The 23,848-nt window shown below is 38.6% G+C and overlaps 1 protein-coding gene across 1 annotated transcript in view; it reads right to left on the reverse strand.

Annotated features, from left to right (window-relative positions):
* Window positions 1–23,848, reverse strand: part of Rapgef5 (Rap guanine nucleotide exchange factor 5) — a 236,419-nt gene that overhangs the window by 194,291 nt on the left and 18,280 nt on the right. The window contains 2 exon segments of the mRNA XM_015498139.2: window positions 1,824–1,930; window positions 3,786–3,833. Coding sequence (XP_015353625.2) covers window positions 1,824–1,930; window positions 3,786–3,833 — 155 coding nt within the window.

Raw genomic sequence — 23,848 nt, forward strand, 5'->3', positions numbered from 1 at the left:
CATCTCCCAATTCCCTTTTCAATCTACATCCATGGAGACCTCAACAAATGAAAATAACAATAGGAACAATGATAGCTCTTACACATAGCCTATGCAGTAACTGAAAGGAATCCTATGAGCTTACTCACAACTAGATCCCAAGACTCACAGGTATGATTTTGCTTTTTTAACAAGTCAGATGGGCCCAAAGTTAATACCATCACCTACTGAATAAATGAATCAGAGAAAGACAGGTAGACAGACAGACAGAAATAGATTCTATATGAAGTAGTACAACTACCACAGCCCCTCTTGTTTCCTGTCCTGTTGATGTGGCCTGGGCTATGAACTAGTAATTCTCACACTTTGGGCTATGAATTTCAAATGAAAAGAACAGGACATAATGGAGCTTTTTCAAGATGTTCATGAATCCAAATATGCAAAAGCATTGTTCATAAACAGAACAGGTCGTGTTTAGCCGATAGCATCTTTTCAAAACTTACATAAAGCCTTATGTGATTTAATACAGGACCTTAAAGGGTTAATTCATTGTGGTTCCTCCCCACACTTTGTATTTTCTTAATTAATGGCTCCTAAGAATACATAATCTGCCAAATTTTTTATATTAAAAAAAAATGGTTGGTTGCAAGGAAAAGTTACTAACTGTTTAAAGGCCTGAAGGAACTTTCTAAGACATGAAAATACTCTACATCTTCACAGTGGTTACACAGATAATGATTACATAAGTATACAATAAATAAAAAACTTATCAAGATGCATACTTAAGACTTGTGCATTTTATTGTATATAATTTATGCCTCAATTTTAAAAAGTCCTCTTCTTCCAATAGCCTAAGTATTGCTATCCCCAGAATCCAGGCCATGATGAAATGTTTCCCATCTGTGGCCAGTGGAAAAAACAGGAATATTATAAATATGAATTTTTCATAAAGCTAAATTTATTTAACTGAAAAGAACATCCTTTATTCTGAGAATACGTCTCCTTTTTATGTACACATTTATTCTGAGTACTGTTCCTATTCTTTATGGTATTAAAATGTCATTTCTTAAAGAAGAGTAATAATAAATGATAGTAGTTTCTATTTATTTTATTTTTATAATTTTCTTCTGTTATCATTTGGTATGGCTTCATATCTTCACCTGGCAAAATAAAGAGCTGATAATCCACTTTTGGCTTTCCGTAAATTGCAAACATGTGCTCCAAACTTTGTAAGGAATCACACTATTGGTCCAGTTTTACTCTAAACTTGGCCAAGAACCTACTTGCTTACTTGAATATATCTCTGCCCTTACTCACTAGCAGGGTGGGTAAGCCTCATGTTCCACCAATCTGCCTCTCCCCACTTTGAACAGTACCTTTTATGGAATTCACTCTCACCTGGAGGGTGAGGCAGCTCTCTCTCTGCTCACGGACTGCCAAAGAATCCCCACAGGGGCGTAATTAAATCCTTGAAGAAGGGACCTGTATTTCTAATTATTTTTCAGGACAACACACAGTCAAGAAAATATAAAATACCACATCTCAGAGGAAGCACAACTGAATCTACACTTGTAGCTGGGTATTCTGTACCCTAACTTCAGAACCAGAGCCTTACGGTAAACAAACAGAAGATTAAGTTTAACAAAAGAAAAGTTATCACCAGAATCCTCCACAGACAGAACACAGCAACCCCTCCACTGCTGGTACTGATATGACCCACCTCTCTATGATCAAGGTCACAATTTAACACAAGCTGGGTTTTTGTTGTTGCTGTTTTGTTTTGTGAGGTATTTTTTTTCTCCCTGAAGGAAAGTTTTTGATATGGTGTTAAGAAACTGTGTTACCTGTAAAACCCCTTAAGGTTCACTCTGTCCTTCACCAGGTCAGCAGCCTGAACGATAATAATATTTCTCAGTGCTCTTCCTGCACATGAAGAATTCTCTCCATAAATCTGAATGAAAAAGACAAACATTCATTGTAAATGTAGAACAATAACGTGACAATGTGTGAGCTCCCAATAGCATGCTATATATAAAAAATCATGACCAAATCCCTAAGCTTGAGACACATTTTAGCCTATGTAGCTACAGACCTATAATTACCTTATTTTATTTCAGCTACTGGTCCACTTATGCTATTAAGCTATAATAACTATTTTCCAAATTCTAAAAGTTCTTTTCCTAAATATAATTATAAATAATTTCCTTTTAAAACACAAAGCTTTTTTACACCTACTATTTTTTAAATATAGTGTTTCTATCACTGCAGCAAGTTGAAGAATATTTATACACTAACTCTACCATATTGATAATGCATTCATATAAAGGTCTTGGAAGATGAGAAAATAATTTTTTTCCTTATTCAGTGAACATCTTGAACCATGACACAATTTGACAGCAGGCTGCTTTGCTTTGAAGTGATATTCAACTGCTGAACTCACAGCTAATTCCAAGCATCTTGGTTCCATCTATAGTATTTCACAATTCTATCTATCAGATAAAAATTTCATTTAGCTTCTTTTTTAATCTTTTAATTCCCTCATGTGAGCCTCTGATTCTTAGAGATGAAGGAGGCTACTTCTCAGCTCTGGAGAAGTCTAGGTCCTACTTTTTAAAACTTCTTCCTTTCTAATTGCACCTTCCTCTATAGCAGCACATAAGCAAAGGAGGCTAAATGAAAATGAGCTATCTGCATAACATAAATACTCATGAAAATTTGTAAATGTTGGTAGGTACAAGCTTACATCTTTTTAAATGTTTACTGGTAAATTTTTTGTTGTTGTTGTTGTTTTGGTGGTGGTGCTGGGGATTGAACCCCAGGCTCATGCCTACTAGGCAAGCAATCTACCATGTGGCTATGTCCCCAGTCCTATTGGTGAACTCTTTTAGAACCTATAAAACATTTATGTCTTCTCTTGAAGCAAATAAATTGATAATCTCTTGATAAAGACTTGACACGGAACATGTTAACCCTGTCCTTATACTTCTTTAATTATCCCAATACTATCACCAAAATGCAACCTGATGAGAAAGTGAAAAGGGCAAGAAATGATTTAGCTTTAACATGTTAACATATTTTTTTAAAAAATCAAAACTTGGAACAAGTCATATGACAGAAAGTATTACCAAGGAAGAAGTATGAGTCAGTTGACACTTGACTTGTCCCGACATTACAGAAGCTTCATTCAATCAGTCATTCAAGAGACATTGATTGAGCAGCTGCCAATTTCAGGTCTTTTCTAGATGCTGCAGTTACAGTGGGGAACAAGGTAGAAAACATCCTAGCCCTCAGAAAACTCAGTCTCCTGGTATCCTAGGGAATGTAAATGTTTGTAAACTAATTCTTTAATGCAACACAGAAAAGATGTCCCTATCTTTTCTCAGCACTGAGCATACAGGATGTATCCCTCCAGTAGATAACTATACACATACATTTTACATAGTTTTCAGTGTAAACTCCTCACTATTTGCAAAATATGCCATTTCTATCAATATAAAAAATTGAAAAATATATTACATATTTACTCTGCCACATCGATAATGCATCCATATAAAGGGTATAGAAAACAAGAATTACCCACACCCATCCTGTGAACATCCTGCATCATGACACTATGAACAGAGCATCTCAAAAACTTTCCCTGTGTCATCCCTGGTAGGTAGAAAATGTGATCATTGCAGAATCTTTGCAAAACCCTATGAGGTCAGCAGCAGAGGCAACAGCAATAACTGAAGAATTCTGCACCAGAATTTGTGAGTCATTGTTACAGAAAATGCAGTAAGAGAAAGAAAACTGAAAAATCATACCTGAGGAGTATGTTCAAGGTACGGATTGGAAATTCTTCTTGACAGAGTCTATTTTAAGAGGAAAAACAAGAGGAAAAATTAGAATAAAGGAAACCTTTGTACTAAAGGCAATAATGGTAGGCCTGGGAGGTATACCTGCTAAAAATTGAGTTTAAATCTAAGCCAGGGGCCATATGGGATTAGCCTCCTTATTCTGACTTGGTGTTTCTGGTCAACATTCATACCAAAAGGGCCTCAGGATATTCTACTTGACTAGCTCCCAAACTAGGAAGTACAACCAACAAAAGCAACATAGAAAGTCTGGGATTCTGTCCTCATCACTTTATTCTTAATGTGATTGGGATTCCGTTTCTCCTTTTCATGTCCATGTTCACCACCCCCACTCAAACCCTCATCACTGTCCACCTCAACTGATACATCAGCTTCCCAGTGGATTTCTCTGTCTTCTAGTCACCCCGCTTCAAGCCATCCTGCCAACCTCAACTAAGCAAATCTCCTAAAACCATCCCTTCCACTCAGAAGCAGGTACTTTATTGCTTGTGGGAATGAACCCTGGGTCACTCACTGGCCCCACCACAGCCTGCTTCCCAGACATTTCTAGTGTTCTCTCTCCATCTCCATATAAGTCTTCTGCAATTGAGTAAGATCTACTTGTCAGAAGAGCATGACACTCATATCCCTGCCTCGGGTCACACCATTCTCCATGTTAAAAACTTCCATTTTCCTTGATGCTTCCCTGAACCCCAATGACTTCAAAGTCCAGGTGTGTGCATGGCCTCCTGAGTGAAGCTCCTCCCACAGGGTTTTGTTCTTCTCTGGAGCTCTTTGTTTTAGTTTGTTTTTTTCTTATGCACACAGTAGCCCCTAGGTGCTCTGCATTGTGCAACCATTCACTCCATGGAATCCATAAGCTCCTTGAAAGAGTGTTGGAAACTTGATTGCTTGGTTTTCACAACATCTAGCACACAACCTAACATCAAGATGCTTATTTTTCTATTCATTTATTTTAGCTATTCATATATCCATATCAACTAAATAAGTATTTGCTGAATGGTTTGAATTGCGTGAGCTAATTTCTCCTACCCAACAATCTTGTAAGCAGCACCATCACCCACATGTGCCTGAGCACAATGGAGAACGATTATCACTTCCTGTTGCAGTACAGGGAAAAGAACAGAGAAACTAACATTTACTGAACTTCCAGCCTACGTTTAAAAGCTCTTTATACCTCTATTCCAAGGCTTGCTGTCTTTTGAGAGCCCAGAGTTTTTAGCCTGCCGCCTCCACTTCTTAGAATAATTTGCTAAATTTACAAAATATACCACGCCACCATCTGAACCTTCTACCAAATTTTAGCCTAAAAAGAGAATTTCCATTCCGCCCTGTGCCCACTCCATATAACTCCCACACTACTTATCTTTTAATTAACTTGAAATAAAATGATTGACTCTTTATCCAGAAATGCCAACTGATGCTCTGCTAAAGATGTGCAACTTGCATCATAGAAAATAAATGTTATAATCCCCACTGTTCTGGTCTACTTACTACACATTTCCAATTGGCCTTTCCTAGGCCTTAGATCATCTGAGCTATGTAATATATTCATTTATTTTTAAAACTTGCATATGTACCAGATTTATAATATGAAAATGAAATCATCGTGATAAGTTACTTCCCCCTAAACAAGAAGCATTTTAAAAATCAATCTAGCAGACAGGAAATAACAATCTTTATTACTCTTCTAATTGTCTGAATTAACTCAAAAAAGCAAATCCTTCACATGGTCTAGTTAAAGAGAAAATTTTTAGATAGAAACAAGTTCTATAAAACTAGGCGGAGGCGTTTTCACAAAAGAAAATAAACCATTTGTCTTTCTCTCTGCTGCCACCCTAAATCTGGCCTTCTCCACACTAGTATTACAGACACACAATCCCACTTAACAGAAGCATCCCCCATGGATGCCTTGTTTCAAAAGATTGGTAAGGTGAGTAGATAAAGCAATGGTATTCTTCCTATACTGAATGGATAACACTGCTAGATCAGCTGCTAGCCCACAGGGAATGGACAAGAGCAACATAATAAGAACTACCTTTTATAGGACACAATTCCTGGACTTGTTGTCAGAAACTCCTGTGAAGCCCTCTCTTAACTGGTCTCAGGTGAGCTCTGTTTCATTAACACTTGAGTCCAGTAGTTCTCAAATTTGTCCACTGAGCTGGTGGGGGGAGGGTAGCCACAGGGCTCTTTGGGGATCTCAGTAAAGTACTGACTGACCCCTTCAACATTTTTTAAAATAACTCTTATAACTCTGTAGTTCTGAAGAAACCATTTTATGAAGTTTTCAGTATTGATCAAAAATAGCAAGGACCAAAGATGTAAGGAGAAGAAAAAAAATAACATGAGGATTATTTTACCCATTACCTCATTTTTACTAGGTAATAAAAAAGAACTATTAGTTAATTTTATGGGCCTACTGGCTGCTGCTCTAACTCACCTGGAGGACCACTCTCAAGCATTTACCCGGAGAACGTCACAGTACCACCCTAGAAAGTGCAAACCCCTCTTAATATCCTTCCCTGAATACACAAGTACTCAAGCTGTTTTCCTCCTACCTTTGAATCTCCTGATTTTCCTTCTCCCCTCAGCATTCCAGGGCTTCATTTCAAAGCTCCAGTAGTAATTTACTTCCATTCATTTCATATTTATGAAGAAGCTACTGAGCTCATTGTTAAGCACTGTGAGAACTTCCAGAAATAGACACAACAAAAAAGAAACCAACCCTTTGTGTGTGTGTATGTGTGTGTGTGCACGGATCTGTATGCACATGCGCATGCACTACTGGAGGTTGAATCCAGGTGCACTCTACCACTGAGCTACATACTCCACCACCTATTTCTTATTTTGATAAAGGTTCTCACTAAGTTGTCTAAGCTGACCTTGAACTTGAGATCCTCTTGCCTCAGCCTCCCGAGTCACTGGGATTACAAGTGTGTGCCAACTATACCAGCTAAACCACCCCTCATTTACACAACCCCTTTATCAGAAGATACAGGACTTAAAGAATGCTTAAAATCCATTGAATTCTCCTCCTTCGTTCTGATTTTCCTATCAGTTTGCTCTATAATCTCAGGTGGCTGGTCTGCCAAGGCCAACCATCCTCTCAAAGGACCTCAGCACAGCATCTCTTAGACACGAGGCACTGACAAGGTGACAATTCCTTTTCCTCTCATCTCCAACTGCTAGAGCTATGTAATCTAGATAACTCACCAAAGACACTACACCTCAGAGAGAGAGGGACAGGAACAACACAAACGAAAATGGATTTTACTATTAATTTGTTTTTCTTCCTTTCCATTTTAATGAACCACAGAGAATGGTTCCCCAAATGATTCTAGGCAAACTTCATATTTTGAACATTTATTAGAAAACTGCAATTACAAAATGGACTTCCAGAAAACAAAATAATGGCGTAACTCAAAAGGATAACTGATGAACAACAATACATTACCATATTTTTTTTTAGTTCGGTGCCTTTTCAATTTAAACTATAATAGTCCATGAAGCTGGGTCTGAACCAAACATGGAATTCATTCCAGAGGTGCTAGAAATATCTTGCTGAACATGTTTCACCAGATCTTAAAGGGGATGCCTTAGTACTATCCGCAGTCCAGTTACTTTGATGACAAAGAACAGAAATGAAAAGAGAAAGACTTCAACAGTCACAGTTCAATAGTCACAGAAATATGACCTGCCTTAGCAATATGAACTAATAAGAACTACTAGATTTGTTGATAATGCAAGAATTCGGCTCATGACACAGCTTTTTGTCACCTTCAGCCATTGTCCCTTTCCCCATTCTGGGTGGTCAAGTAGAATATGAGGATGGAATGGTAGAATAAGTACACTGAATTTCTTAGAAACCTAGGAATACAAAAAGCCTCTATAAGTAACTCATAAATATGACAAGTTTAAGAGATTATAGAACAGAATAAAGGTTGTGATCTGTTAAGCTCTCCAGAAGATTTCTGAGACTGTGGGTCCTTCATAAGCCCCAGGATAAACTTGCATCTCAACGAAAGCTTGATTAAAATTAAAAGGACAGAATCCCAGGCAGTCTGCACAGGCATCACAAGTTCAGTGCAAGGAAAACAGGAGACAGGAGACAGCTGCTGAGGCAGAAGGGCAGGGAACACAACTCTTTCTGTCAGCTCTGTTTGCAATTTGGGTCCACAACTGTTTCCTGAGGGATCCAAGGGACATGCCCAAGACAATAGCCAGTCATAGCCAAAAAGGCCATTTGTAATAACATCTCAACATAGCATGGCCACACCAAAGTCAATGATGTTCTTGAAATTACATTTTTCCACTGCCCTGTGATGTGATAAGAAAGCAGAACAAAAGGAAGGTGACAGAAAGGAAAGGCTCACTGGGTACCTCCTTTATCTTAAGCACCGCTCCTATACTGTACACACATATTCCTATTTTTATAGGTAAGAGGCCAGAGAGTCAGAGAAATAATGTGTTTTACTTAAGGCTCCAGAGCTGGAAAGTTTAGAACCAAGACTGAGACAAAATTTTAATTGATTCCAAAGTCACCCTCTGTTATAACATGCTACATGTTACTAAATAATAGTATTAGAGTTCCTACTATGTGCCAGAGACCAAACTAAGTATTTTACCTGTATTGTATCACTTAATCCTTGAAAACCTACAAGGTAGGTACTATTAATTTATTTTGAAGATGACAAAAGTAGACTTAAAAGAGGTTAAAAATTTTGCCCAGTTTGCAATTCAAGCCTACTTAGTTATACTAAGAGTATCTAATTACATTAAGAAGTCACAAATAGTCTCTTCAAGATCCAGTGGTTCTCAATCCTAGATGTAAATAAGACCACCTATTTACATTTTCTTCAGGCAACTGAAGAAAAACAAAACAGATACCATTTCAGTATCCCATCCCAGGCATACTGAATGAGAATCTCTTTCTTCTGGGAGTTCCCCACGTGGCTCTAATGTGCAGCCAGGTTTGAGTAAAAGCCATAAAAATAAGTGATTGAGAATGGCAGCTGGATCCTCTCCTCACCCGTTTCAGCCATGGGGCTTGGGGCACTCCTCTCCTATGCACGACCTGCTGAAGGAAGGGGGGCGAGAGTCATTTGCCAACAGCTCTGATATCTGTGGCAAAGCCTCCAAGTGACTTGTGCAAAACAAAGAGCCACTGTTAGGCAATTATCGCCCTTCACCTGCTCATGTGGTATGTGTTTCCATACAGCCCATCCTAGACATAGCCCTAAGCCAAAGTATCTTCACGGCTGCCATCAGAGCATAGTACCTGTGTACCTTCTGAAAGGTATGCCTTTTTAATAGCATCCCAGCATTAAACTCAACTTTGACTTCCCAGTATTAAAGGCTACATTCTAGTATAAACATGTTTCCCTACTTAAAAGCTACAGTAGAAAAAGCAAAGTGAGTTCTGGGGATAGTTAGAAAAATTTCACAATCTTGCCTGCCTAGGAAGATAAGTCAGCAAGAACCCAAAGCTTTTGGGGAAAATATATAATCTAGGTACAATGAAAACAAATCCCAAAGCTTCATCGATTTGACTTTATTCAGTCCTTGGGAAATTATTTTGGAGGGCTATCTTTATAAACAAGAGAATAATTTTGCCTACTAGGGTGGGCTTCCCTGGTTAATGTAATCACAGAAAACCCTTTAAAATTTAGGAATCTATTAACTAAAAGTTTAGGGAAGAAAATATTTAAATCAGAAAGTTTACCCCCACTTGTCACTGAATTTCCTATTTTCATAACATGAACCGACCTCATCATACCTGGACCCTTCCCACAGCAGCCAATCTGAAGTAGCTCCCACTGTTCAGATCTGGGACACTCTGAGGAGCAAAATAAATAGTGAAGGTATTGAATTACAACTTATAGAATAATCTATCCATGAATCTATACTGATGTAAAGAAGTAATAGAATAAACAAATGGGAGTGGAGGAGAAAAGACAGCCTTTCCTCACAGAATAGTTCTACTTACTAAATGCAATAAAAAGAGGAAAACAAAAGCACCATTGAGGAAATACCACAAAAATAAATGCTGAGACAAGAATCATCAATGCATGCTTAAATGAGATATAGGATATTTGCACAGTGTCAAAGTATCTCTCCTCAAGATACTTAGTAAGTACAGAGGAGAACATAGTCACTTAACAGTGGAGCTTAGCAGATTCCACCTTAACAAAGTGATAAAAACCATCGTCTATCAGGTGACATGATGATATCATCTATCTCCTGATGTCAAGAACCGAGATTGGCAATTTTAATGGTATATTTGTCAAAATACATATCTGAAATTTTCATAAGAAAATGCCTGGCAGCTCCGAAATAAGAGACATTCTTTAAAATAACTAGTCTGAACTCTGCTAAAATCGTTTACTTTTGGAGAGGCCAAGAGAAATTGAAGAAGTATCCCAGATTGGAGATCGAACAACACTGCCAGCCAAAGCACTGAGTGACCCTGGACTAGGACAAGGAACTTAGTAGGACAACTGGAACAAGTCTGAATTTTAGAATATAGATCAATGCTGGTTTTGAGAACTGTACACATGGGGTTGTGTAAAAATGTTAGCATTAGGAGCAACTGAGGATGGTTCCGAGGGAACTCTCTTGGCACTATTTTTGCAACCTTTAAGGCTAAATTTTTTTTAAATAGTCAAGGGTTTATTGTTGTTGTTGTTTAAGTAATGGTCTCTTTCACCCCTCCAAGTGCAGACTCAGGAAAACATTCAAATATCATTCCCAAATACAGCATTTATGTCTTTGCTAGATGCTGTATGCCCTCAACATGATTTCCTCAGGCTACACCAGGGAACACCTCTACTAGCTTTCTTATCTGCTTTGGCCTCCAGAACCTTCACACAAATCAGATTAGTCTCCCTAAAACCTCTCTTTTCATATCACCTTATTTATTTTTTTTTCATACTGGAGGGTGAACTCAGGGGTGCTCAACCACTGAGCCACATACCCAGCTCTTTTTTTATATTTTATTTAGAGACAGGGTCTTGCTGATTTGCTAAGTGCCTCACTAATCTGCTGAGGCTGGCTTTGAACTCACAATCCCTGCCTCTGGGTCTGAACTCACAATCCTCCTGCCTCAGCCTTCTGAGTTGCTGGGATTATAGGCGTGAGCCCTCACACCAGGCATATCTCCTTCTCCTTCTCCTTCTCCTTCTCCTTCTCCTTCTCCTTCTCCTTCTTCCAGGGATTGAACCCAGGGGGCTTTACCATGGAGCCACATCCCCAGTCCTTTCTTGTATTTTATTTAGAGACAGGGTCTTGATGAGGCTTAGGGCCTCACTAAGTTGCTGAGGTTGGCTTTAAACTTGTGATCCTCCTGTCTCAGACTCCCAAGCTTCTGGAATTACAGGCGTATGCCACTCACCTTATTTTTAAAAAATTAAACAAATAATAATAATAAAACAGCTTCCCCCAACCCAGTGCTCCCAGCCACTCACTGTTCAAGTCTTCGCCCTAGCAGTCAGAACCCTCACCAACCTGTCCACCCAGTCCCTAACTGCACTTTTCTCGTAGGAACTCGCAGGTCCTCTAGAGAAGCAAGTCCTCTGAAGCCATGTGCCTTCTTATCTCTGCACCACACCCTTGCCACCACCTCTGCCCTGTGTAGTTCTCTACATTTCTGCACGCTGCCCTCCTTCAACCCACACAAGTGAAACATAAAGCCCATCCAAGCCTGAGCCTTTCAATGATTAATCTCATTCTCCAAACCCTACAGCCACTTAAGTAGAAAACCTCCTGGCTCCATCTGTGGTTCCTTGCCATCTTTCCTCAACCAGTCTCAAACCCCAGTGGGATTTATGCCTTCTGTAAGTCTAGGCCCTTCTATGATGTGTGGCAGGAGCTAATGGTCCAGTGGTGACATTTTCCAATGGCACCAAGTCTAGTGATCCCTGAATTCTCAGGCCAAGTGGTAAAGCATATACATCTCAAAAATGTGCTAAGCCCACTGTCACCTGTATCCGGCCTCCATCAACCCTTTAAGTGGTCATGCATAGAATGTGCCTATAGACAGCTACATGCTGAATAACATGTGCTTGCTTTAAAAGTCACATGAATATAACTATTTCTTCATAGTGAAAATCACAAGTTGTTTTGTGAGGTCTTCAATAGCTTAAAAAAAAAGTACTCTTTTCATTTCCTAAATTACTCATATGTCAGAAAGAGAAACCTGAATTGCCAGGCATGTTGGTGCATGCCTATAGTCCCAGCAACTAGGGAGGCTGAGGCAGGAGGATCACAAGTTTGAGGCTAGGCTCAGCAATCTAGCGAGAGACCCTGTCTCAAATAATAATAATAATAATAATTGACTGTGGGGTATATCTCAGTGGTATGTGTTAGGTCCTGGGTTTGATCCCCAGCACGAAAGGAAGAAAGGAAGAAAGGAAGGGAGGAAGGGAGGAAGAAAGGAAGGAAGAAAGAAGGAAGGAAGGAAGGAAGGAAGGAAGGAAGGAAGGAGAGAGAAAGGAAGAAAGAGAGAAAGAAATAAAGAAAGGAAGAGAGAAAGAAAGAAAGGAAAGAAATAAATCTAGTTCTACTGTTTATTTCTCAATTACTCAACTCAGATACACAAAGAAAGAAAGAAAGAAAATAAAAAAAAAGAAGGAAAGAAAATAAAAAGAAAGAAAATAAAAAGAAAAACAGAAATATTGGAATAGCCATTTTTCTTTCCTTCCTTGGTAGCTGGAAACAAATTAGTCTCTTAGAAATTCCTTGTCAAACTACGTAAAATTTTGAAAGGCACAAAACAGTGTGATAAGTAGTCTTATAGTGGAAGTAAGAAATTAAGAAATCTAGTTCTACTGTTTATTTCTCAATTACTCAACTCAGGTACACAAACAGCACTAGAAAGGTCCTTCTGGGGTGACTTGGCCCATTCGAGAGCCTATTTCATCTGAACTATGTAAGAGAGCTAAGAATTCAGACTAGGGGTCCATGAACCTAACCCAGTTGCCACCTATTTTTATAAATAAAGTTTTATTGGAATATGGGGTGTCATCTGTTTACATATCCATTCTGGCCGCTTCCTACTATGGCAGCAGAATTAAGTAGTAGGCAGCAAAGCCCAAAGTACTCACTATCTGACCCTTTACAAAAAAACTTCACCAACCCTGATCTAGATGGAATTCACAGAGCAGGACAAGCTCTATACTCTTCCCAGCAACATACTGTAGCATTTGACTGTCTCACCAAAATCACCTCTGCAATTTAAGATTCTTTCTTCTACTACTTGTTTAAGGCCATTTCCATCTTCACTATGTTCCATAAAAGAAATAGCAGCCAAAAAACTGTTTTGACCTAAGATCAAAACAAAAAGTGAGAGAAAGTACTAGTCAAATGATACTAATTTAAAATTAAGTAAAACAGAGCCGTACCTGAAAGGTGAGTGCTTGGTGCATGTTAACTCACATTCATGTGCAGTACTCAGCAAATTTTGCCATGAGCAGAAACAGACATGTGGGTATCTATTACAAGCTTGTAAGTGTCTCAAAGGAGAGACCCCTCTTTTTCACACACATCCCTGGGACATGGCAGAGTGTTATGTCACAGAGATAGGCCTATGGAACACTTTCAGAATTCTCTGCATACCAAGATACCAAGTTTCTGTTACACAAAATAAGTAAGTCCTAGTGATGTTCTGTACAGCATAGAACCTACAGTTCACAATGCTACATCTTATGCTTAAAATTTTGCTAAGAGAATAAGTGGGTCTTATGTTATCACCAAAAGTAATAAAGAAGATGGGAGGAAGCTTTTGGAGGTGATCAGTGGGTTCGTAGCATAGATTATAGTGACTGATTCATGGTATATTCTCGTTTTCAAATTCATCAGGTTAGGTAGAGCTTTTTGAATGTCAGTGATAACTCAATAGCATGGTTATTAAAAAATAAATGAAAAAGGAGCTGTGAAACAACTCTTTTTAAACCAGGAACTTCCAACTTCTCCACAATCTAGACAAGTCAAACTACAAAAAACTAACGCTAAGGGCCAAATATACAAAAATACTAGTAGATCCAAGAGTATAATATGTTGTTTCAAACATCTGAATCTTGCACAATATTTTCTTTGCCTGGAGTGACTTTCTTGAATACATTTAAATTTTCATATAGTTTGTTGAAATGCATTCATATATGCTCAAATTGCCCTTTAGAATTCATTTATGTGTTTCCAAAGTACTTTCTATTCTAGATATTTATATTTGAATTTCCTGATTCATTATAAAAATCTTAAAAAGACAGTGTCTGTGTTTCACTCAAATGTCCACAGTGTCTAACATGATGTGCTTCATATAGTTAATGCTCATTAAGTGTTTGTAAAGAAGGGGAAATCAGCTCTCATAAATACCCTCCTTATCTCTGTTCAGATTTTCCTTAGCTCTGCTCACCTTCCGGAGTCTACAGCCCCTTCCTCTGTGCATTGCACCTTCCGGAAGGCAGTCTTGCATGGTGGTTAAGAATAGAACTCTGGGTTCACATTGCTGGGATTCAAAGCCCATCTGTACCTCTTTAAAAAGTTGTGTTCTTGGACAAGTTAACTTCTTTATGCCTCTGTTTTTGTCTCTTTAGTGGATGAGATAAAAACGGTTCATAATATTATAAAGAATAAATTACTTAAGACAGTAATTCCCAAAATTAAGCATGCATCATCTAAATCTCCTAGAGGGTTTATTAGAGAGACTGCTGGGCCCCTATACAAAGTTTTGCATTTAGTAGATCTGGGGTACAGACTGAGAATCTGCATTTCTAACAAGTTCCTAAAGAATGCTAATGCTGTGAGTCCTGGAAGTACACCTTGAGAATCACTAACTTAAAATTAAGTAAAAGAGCTCAGAACGGAACCTGCAAGGTGAGTGCTCAGCGCCATGTTAACTCACGTTGTGGTGCAGTATTCCACAAACTTTGCCATGAGCAGATACAGGAATGTGGGTCTCCCTTACTATCTCCTAAGCTTCTCAGAGGAGAGGATCCTGTTTTTCAACCACATCCCTAGGACATGGCAGAGTGTCATGCTACAAAGATAGGCTCATGGAACACTTTCAGAATTCTCTGTATACTAAGATAGAATCTTTTCACCCAAGGCTTCTCCTGGTCAGAAGGGAAAACAGGATGTGTGCAAAAGAAAATTACAACCTCCCCAGGGCTTTTACATCAAGCATCTCTTGAACATGGGTTATTTCATCCACACACTTGACCCATGAGATTAGGTCCAATTTCCCTTACTTGGGAGTCTGGAAGGGCTAACTTGGAAACAAAAGCTAATTTGTTATTAAGGTGCTTAGGGTCAAGGCACTTTCCCAATTGGGTACAGAATTGCTATGAATTTCTGTCAATGGTAGCTTGCCACCATCACTGTTTATAATTCTAGATGCAGTCAATTGTGATACAAACAAAAGTTTTACCTGGAGGCTGACAAGTGAAAACTCTGTAATTCATTCCAAATCTATAGCCACTCCTGGTTATGTATCTTCCCCAGGCTCTTGAGTATTTCACTTAAGAATTCATTTTAGAATTCAAGATGCTCAAAATTAAACTACCAGTCTACCACTTCATATATACAACTTTAAAAATTCACAACACCCACTCTTCTAGGGTTATGACACCAATCCTCCGTAATTCTGTGAATAATCTTAACAGCATTTAGAATATAACAGGTTTGTTATAATCCCACATGCAAACCCTTGGTATCATGGAAGTTCATTTTTTCTAGTTCCCTTGAGATTATATCAATGGTAGGAACTTTATTTCTATCTGGTGCAACTGTTGTTTTAAAAAATTATCCTCTTGACAAAGATAAGGCTAGTGTCTCTCATTGGTTAACATCTAACTCTGCCACAAGAAGGAGGCTTATGCCTTCTTTCTTTTTGTGCTAATCACAGATAAAATTGTTAGCTTTGTTGTTCTTCACTTATTTCACAAGACCCCAGTTAGCAGGCACTTAAGACTTGCAGGCTTGTGAAACCTTATTCTGGGTCACATGACCCTCGTTCTTCATGCTTGCATTATTATTATTATTATTATTATTATTATTATTATTATTATTTCTTCTTCTTCTTCTCCTTCTCCTCCTCCTCCTCCTTCCTTCCTTCCTTCCTTCCTTCCTTCCTTTTTTTCTGTCTTTTTTTTTATAGTACTGGGGATTAAACCCAAGGCCTTGTACATGCAAGGCAAGCACTCTACCAACTGAGCTATATCCCCAACCCCTGCATATGCTCTTAAATTCTAAGTTTCTACAAAAGTTTACTATATAGCCACGTTGGTCTCTTTCACTTCCTTCTACTTTTCTAATACATTTGAGCAGCAATACTAGAGAATTGAAATTTCATTCCCATCTTGTGCTGTATTCAGCTATGTTTAATGTTTCCCGCTATGACAACTATCACTTCTCTTTATTTGCTGAAATCAGATTCCACAAAGTTCTGGATTCATAAATATGGTCCTTTCTGCAGAGGCCCCTTCTCTATAATGGAAAGAGCCTGGTGGGTATTGTACTGCTTTGATGCTGACAACTTTCTTGCCCTGACTGTGGCTGCTCCTTGACTTATGATAGGGTTATGTCATGCTTAGCTCATCCTAAGTTGAAAATACATCTGATACACCTAACCTCCCGAACATCCTAGCTTGGCAACACAGTATGCTCTATACTCCTGGTTGCTTCCCTTCCTGATTGCTTGGTGAACTGAGAGCTGCTGTTAACTGCAGCTGCCCAGCATCTCGAGAGAACATTGTACCACATAAAGCTGGCCCAGAAAAAGATTCAAATCTAAAAAAGTATGGTTTCTACTGAATGCATATTACTTTTGAAACATCATAAAGTCAAGAAAATCTAAAGCTGAACAATAGTGAGTCAGAGGCCATCTGTTTATACTAACCCTTCCTAGCTCCTTGATGTTGGTTTACATTTCCTTCTGCCTCCACCAAATCACCTTCTTTCTCATCTACTCACTGTATTATTTCTTCTAACCTGTCTGGACATCCTTTATTTTTTGTCCTAATAAGTCATCACAGAGGCTTTTGTCAAATCATTTCCCCCTCCTCCTCCCTGCAACTCTCTACTCTGGTACAAAGACTTAGTACAGGGCCAGCAAACATCACAGTGGTCTCTGCAGCCCATACTCTGCAGGTCACCGTAGTGCGTGGATATCCTGGAATTCAAGGGGATTTCTGGTCCCCTCTGAAAATTCCCCTGCCAGGGTAGCAGACATCACCAACTGCCATTCTGTTCTCCCTGCTCATTAGGAACCTCCCTTAAGACTCCTGGAATGTGAATAAAGCCACCTAACACCTTCCTGGAGCTCATCTCAGCTAATCTCCAGGTGGCAGTAATCCACAGTCACCTACTACCTTCCTGAGTGTGGTCTGTGGATCAGCAGCATCAGACTCACCCGCAGGCCTTTGGACCACACAAATTCCAGGCTCCACCCCAAAAATCAAATATCCCTCAAGATATCCATAAAGGTCCTCCTGAAAAGGATTATATAGGCAAAGAGAATCTTGAAGATGTTGCTTATTCTATTTTCCCTTCTTAAGGATAAAAAATGCACATAGTCATGTTAAAAGTTAAGACAAATAGACCTATTTTTCAGCATTTCTCAAACACATCTGACCCAGGAATCTATAAAATGTATTTATTTAATTATTTAGCTAAACACCCATTACCATCTGAAAGCTCATTTACTGCTGCTAATAGAAAACAGTAAATTACAAGGCTGTTTCAATGTTTAATCATTTGCATTTGACAATTGCAAAATATTTTACTCCTCCAAACCTCTTCCACTGGCCTGTTTACCAATGACTTGTCAGTATATATATTAGTCAGGTTTAGATATGAAGTTGCCTCCTACTTTCTTGGTTGAAGAAATAAAGAAAAACCAGGTTCCCAAAGCAGGTCACTCTGCAACCAAAAGGAAAAATGGTAAAGAGTTCAAAACCAGAGTTACCAAATCCTCAGTCTGAAGCCACCTGTGATTACCTCCAACTTTCTGGACACATTTTACCTCTTCTATTTTCTTTCACCATCTAAGAAGAAAGCGACATTCTGATTCCAGTTTACATATATTCCAGTAAATGACCCGAAAGCAGCTCAAAGATTTTTGTATTCATTCCTTCTCTTTAAGAGTAACTGTAGGCTGGGTTTGTGGCTCAGTAGAGTGCTTGCCTAGCATATGTGAAGCACTGGGTTCTATTCTTAGCACCACATATAAACAAATAAAGTCTGACAATTAAAAATATTTTTAAAAGATAACTGTAAGAGATACCTCAGAATAAGGCATCCCATTTTAGAATTCTGAATAATTAAGCTTCACTGTGAACACCTGCAACTGTATTCCTGCTTTCTATCTGAATAAAATGAAATAACAAACATAATTTCTTTCCTAACTTAATTTAGCCCAGCTAGAGTAAGTCACAACCCTGTTTTTAAAAAGGGGCCCCTTTCAAATATGCTAACCTGATGGATTCTCTGTCTCCAGATGGAAGACCTAAAGTTATTATGGTACCCTACATTCCAAAAGCAGAAGACCAAGGACTCAGCCAACACAAGAGGCATGAAGAGACCTCTTGCTGGGGTATGTTTGCTACTCAAAGGGTTTTATAACCTGCGGTTCCTCCAAAACAATATGCTCCCTCCATTCCCTCACTCCCAAGCCTCATCCCTTCCTCCACCTTCACCTCGGTACAGGATAAAACATGCAGCTATTACACATGCTTTAGTGAGCTGTGACACATTAAATTATTCCGGTGAAAAGTAAAAAATAAAAGTAAAACTGAAGACACAGCATAAAATCAACTATAGTTCAGGCAGGATCACCTGAACCCAGGAGTTTGAGACTAGTTTAGGCAACAAAAGTGAGATGAGAACTCATCTAAGAAACAAAACAAACTAAATAGAAAAGAATATATACCAAAAATGATAACATAATGGGCTTTATGTACTCGGCTCCTAGGTAGATTTTTATAACAAATATATTTACCCTTATAACTAAGAATAAAAGCTATAAAACAGCCAGGCACAGTGGTACACGCCTGTAATCTCAATGGCTCAAAAGGCTGAGGCAGAAGGATCATGAGTGCAAAGCCAGCCTCAACAATTTAGTGAGGTCCTAAGCAATTTAGCAAGACCTTGTCTCTAAATAAAATATGAAAAGGGTTGGGGATGTGGCTCAGTGATTAAACATCCCTGGGTTCAATCCCCGGTACCAAAAAAAAAAAAAAAGCTATAAAACAACATAAAATCGCCACTCTCACCACCATCCCACCCCCATCCCTATGAAGAAATATTTACAATGAAAATGGCTACTCTTCATACATAAAAGATTAAGACCATGTCTACAGTCAGAAAGAAATCTGAACTTAAGTGAACTCTGAATGTATTCATGGATGGGAAAGAGAGAGACAACTCCAAGCAGGACAAGGTTAAAGCTGCTGCTGGGGAGGATGAGTCTATTCATGTTCCTTCTGCTCAATGGAGCCCATTTAGTCACTCTGCCTGCCCCCAATGAGACCTGAGTATAAAGGAGAACATGGAACATGAAGGGATCCCTCCAAGAAGGAAAAGAAATGTGGAGAAAATCCAACAGAAACAGCAGAGCGGGAAGATATGGGGCAGTCCCTCTATTTCCAAGGGGCCCGTCCTGGATACAAATTGAGCTCTGTCCAAAATTCCTGTTCTAATAACCTCAGTGTCTGCTCTGTGACCAATTTGCTAAAGCATTTCGGATGACTTTCTCCTGCTATTGACCTGTAAACAGTCAGTTTTGACAACATCTAAACAAAACAATTCAGGAAGAAATACCTCAAAGACAAATATCAATAATTTCACTGTCTGGGTTCCCAGTAGCTGAATTTAATTGTTTGTGCAAACCAAGTTCTACCTCAGCTTGAAAAGGATGAGTGTAAGATATGCAATGAATCATGATTGACAGCTATATTTAATACATTACCTGAAGGCACACAATCAATATATTGCTGGTAGACTCTAAACCCCCCCTCTGCTGCAGAGTACAGGTACTGCATTGACTACTCACTCTTGGATATGCAAACTACACATCAATATTTTAATTAATTGTGATCCTTACATATAAGACACTGGCTTCATTATGACCATGAGCAAGAATTTACACTTGTTCCCTCCTTCACAGTCTACACTGTCCATCATATTCCTTCCTGGTTCCTGCATGCCAAACCTCCAGTAGGATACAAGTCAGTGTGCCGAAGTTATAACATGCAGACTGACAAAGTTAGCAACCCATGGGAGGTAAGAGGTTTTTAAAGATCCTTGAAATACAGCCAGGTGTGGTAGTACACTCCTGTAATCCCATCGGCTTGGGAGGCTGAGGCAGGAGGATTTTGAGTTCAAAGCCAGCCTCAACAAAATGGAGGTGCGAAGCAACTCAGTGAGAACCTTTCTCTAAATAAAATATAAAATAGGGCTGGGGATGTGGCTCAGTGGTCAAGCGGCCCTGAGTTCAATCCCTGGTTCTAAAAAAAAAGGGGGGAGGAGGAAGAGGAGGAGGAAGAGGAGGAAGAGGAGGAGGAAGAGGAGGAAGAGGAGGAGGAAGAGGAGGAGGAGGAAGAAGAGGAGGAGGAGGAGATGATGATCATCATCATCCCTGAAATACATGTGCAATTAACTACTTTCCCACACAAATCTTTCACTGGGGATAAGATCAAATCACCAGGGCAGTTGTGTTTAAGCAGTTCCTAAGCTAGAGTGGAAACTATTTTAAAACTCATATATGGAAGATAAAAGCTGAATGATTGAGTCCCTTTTTCTTCTAAGAGATATGCCCCTCTCCAGGGCAGAAAGCCTATAGAAGCTTGTATGTCTGCACCCTTTTGAGTTTGATATTATGTGAGTTCCTTGAAACAAAAATAGTTCCAGGAAATATTCAGCTGACCAAGAACTTTCCAGGAAAAAAAAAAATACATTCAGAAAGGGGGCCACAATGAACAGGTTACCAAGGATTTCTTTCTATATCTATAACATATTTAAAAGTCATGAGTTAGAAGACCCTTGTAATGGGAAAACTTAGAACACTGTACTATTATTAAAATCCTAGGCATACTTATAACAAAGTTTTTATACCCATCTGGCTTTAAACCTATGATTTTAGAGAAAGGGTACCCGACAATGTAAATGTACTTAATGGTACTGAACTGTACACTGAAAAAATGGTTAAAATGTTAAATTTTATGTTTTTTTTAAACCATAATTAAAAAACAAAAACAAATCTGGGTGTGGCTGTGCATGCCTGTAATCCCAAACTCGGGAGGCAGAGGCTGAAGGATTGAAAGTTTGAGGCCAGCCTGGGCAACTTAGTCTGTCACAGAATTTCAAATAATAATAAAATAAAGACTGGGAATGTAGCTCAGAGGTCAAGTGCCCCTGGATTCAACAACCAAAAAAAAAGGAAGGAAAGAAATTAAAAAACTGTATTTGATGGATTCTGGAATTCCAAATTTGGTTGCAAATGGTTATCTCCAAATCCAACTAAACTATAATAACTAAAGCCTCCAGGCTGATAGTTCTTTACAAGGCCTAACATTGCCTGATTGCAATGCCTGTTGCCACGTGGAGATTTAGTACTTGTCAAAACTACTTCTTCACTTCAGTGAGGTTTGTAAATGGCAGTGCTAGAACCCTAACCATGAGCATGAAGCTCCAGGAGTTAATTAGCACAAGTGTGTACCCATGTTTCTTGTTACAAATGTGTACTTAATACAGCACAGAAGTCGTCAGTACAAATAAAGCCTTGATATGAAGGTAAAAATGAGCACTGTTCCAACTTCAGACAACAGGACTTTCCTTTCTCTTGGAAAAGCACTTTCTCCCTCCACTCTCAGCCACATTTCTGAAGTACAGATTCAATGCCAACAAAAGGTTTTCAACAGCCATCCCCATTTCTTATTACTGACAAGATTTGACACACACGGGAAATGTGTTTTTGAAAGGGTTCCAATTATAAATTAATTCCATGACTCGTGGTAGTCAACTCTTTTCACACAACCCTCACTTAAGTCCTGTGTATCTCAAGCTGGACAACAAACATCTCTACACAATTACTGTCCTATTAAGCATCAAGTGATACATTAAATCTTTAACCACCTTCTCTCTGCCTTTCTCACGCTTTCTATGCTTGAGAGAGCAACTGGCTACATAGTGTGCAGACATTGGAAGATGCTGTAACTGTTTTCTTCAATTACTGGCTTTCAAACCTTTTCATAACTGCAACCCACACCATAAGAAGTATATTTTATATGATTACCCAGGTCACAAAAACATACAGACAGACATACAGAGTGGAAACAAAATGCTTTTAATTAACCCCTTATGCCTGCCAGCAAAAATTACACTCTGAGCTCATCAAGTTATGCAATATAGATACATGGCCCTATTAAATATTAGCATTGTATTATGATGATTCTATAATTCTCATGTTAAACTTTCAATGAAAAAAAACTGTCACTTTTTAAAATATGCTTTGAATCTTCAAAATATTCAATAAATAAATATTTAGGAACTTAACATATCTAAAGTCAGGATAATCTGAATGACTATATGCCTAGATATTCTAGGTGTGTGCCAGGTGGGGGAGGAGGGCAGCTAACCAACCTTGAGACACAAACAGCAATTCAACACATGGGCTACATACCAGTCAAATATTTTAAAGTAAATTTTCTATATAAATAAATTGTATTTTGGGTTTGCTTGAATAACCAACACTACTAATAATCTTTCCTTAAAGAAGACTATTTCAATACAAAAGAATGGATAGATGTAATTTTCTGGAAGGAAACTGAAGGAAAAGAACATTTTGCAGAAGTGCCTGTTCTTTTATATTTCTAAATGCTTATGCTGCAATTTTAAAAAGAGAAAGAGTTTCTAAAAACTATTATAGAGGTAGGATAATTTATCTTCTATAGGAGTTTCCACTGGCTATTTCTCACTTAGCAAAATAACAAGAGGAACGAGAAAAAGGATGTTAACAATGATCATAAAAACAGTATCAAAAAGAATGACACACAGACGGCAGAAAAAAATTGACTATACTATCTATAAAGGTGGCAAGGTAAAATAGAGTAGCAACTGTTGGGCGCAGTGGCATATGCCTGTAATCCAGTGGCTCAGGAGGCTGAGGCAGGAGGATCTCAGGTTCAGCCTCAGCAACTTAGCAAGACCCTATCTCTAAATAAAACATGAAAAGGGTGGGGGATGTAACTCAGTGGTTAAGTGACCCTGAGTTCAATTCCTGGTACAAAAGAAAAAAAAGTAGTAACCAAGAACTTTTATGTGTCCTTCATTATTAATAATGATGTCTCATAAATGATGCTTTTAAGAGAACCACGAAGGACTGAAACTCAATCCTTATGCAGAGATTGGCAATAAGGGAGAGCCACTGCAAGCAGAAAAGAGTGGTGCGTGAAGGGGACACCTGTAGCCTAGGGTGCAACCTGGCATTTATTTAGCAACATCTACCAACATACATATGTCCATACATACCCTATGTAATAAACTCATCTAAATTGAAAATATCATTAGTCAAAAAGTGCATTGAATACACCTAATCAATCGAACATCATAGCTTAGCAACACAGCACACTTCAGACTGTTACTTATCCTCCAGGGATCTTGTGACTGATTGAATGCTACAATATTGCTGCCAGCATCACAAGAGAGCTTCATGTTTCATACCACTAGCCCAGGAAAAGAGCAAAATTCAATATTTAAAGTATAGTTTCTGCTAAGAGAGGTTCACTTTCATGGGATCATGAAGTTGAAAAATCTTGAGTCAAAGCATCCTAAATTAGGGACCATCTGTACACTCACAAGCTGAATCAGTAGTATGTACTTACCAAACATTGACATACTGCCTTTTGCCACTCACTGTTCTAAGCACTTTTTTTTTTTTTTACAAATATTTATTATTCATGACTATCTTTTGCAGCATAGAGAGGTCACCTGTCCATGGTCATTCAGTTGGTAAATGG

The sequence above is a fragment of the Marmota marmota genome, unplaced genomic scaffold, assembly GCF_001458135.2.
Source record: "Marmota marmota marmota unplaced genomic scaffold, marMar, whole genome shotgun sequence".
Taxonomy (NCBI): domain Eukaryota; kingdom Metazoa; phylum Chordata; class Mammalia; order Rodentia; family Sciuridae; genus Marmota; species Marmota marmota.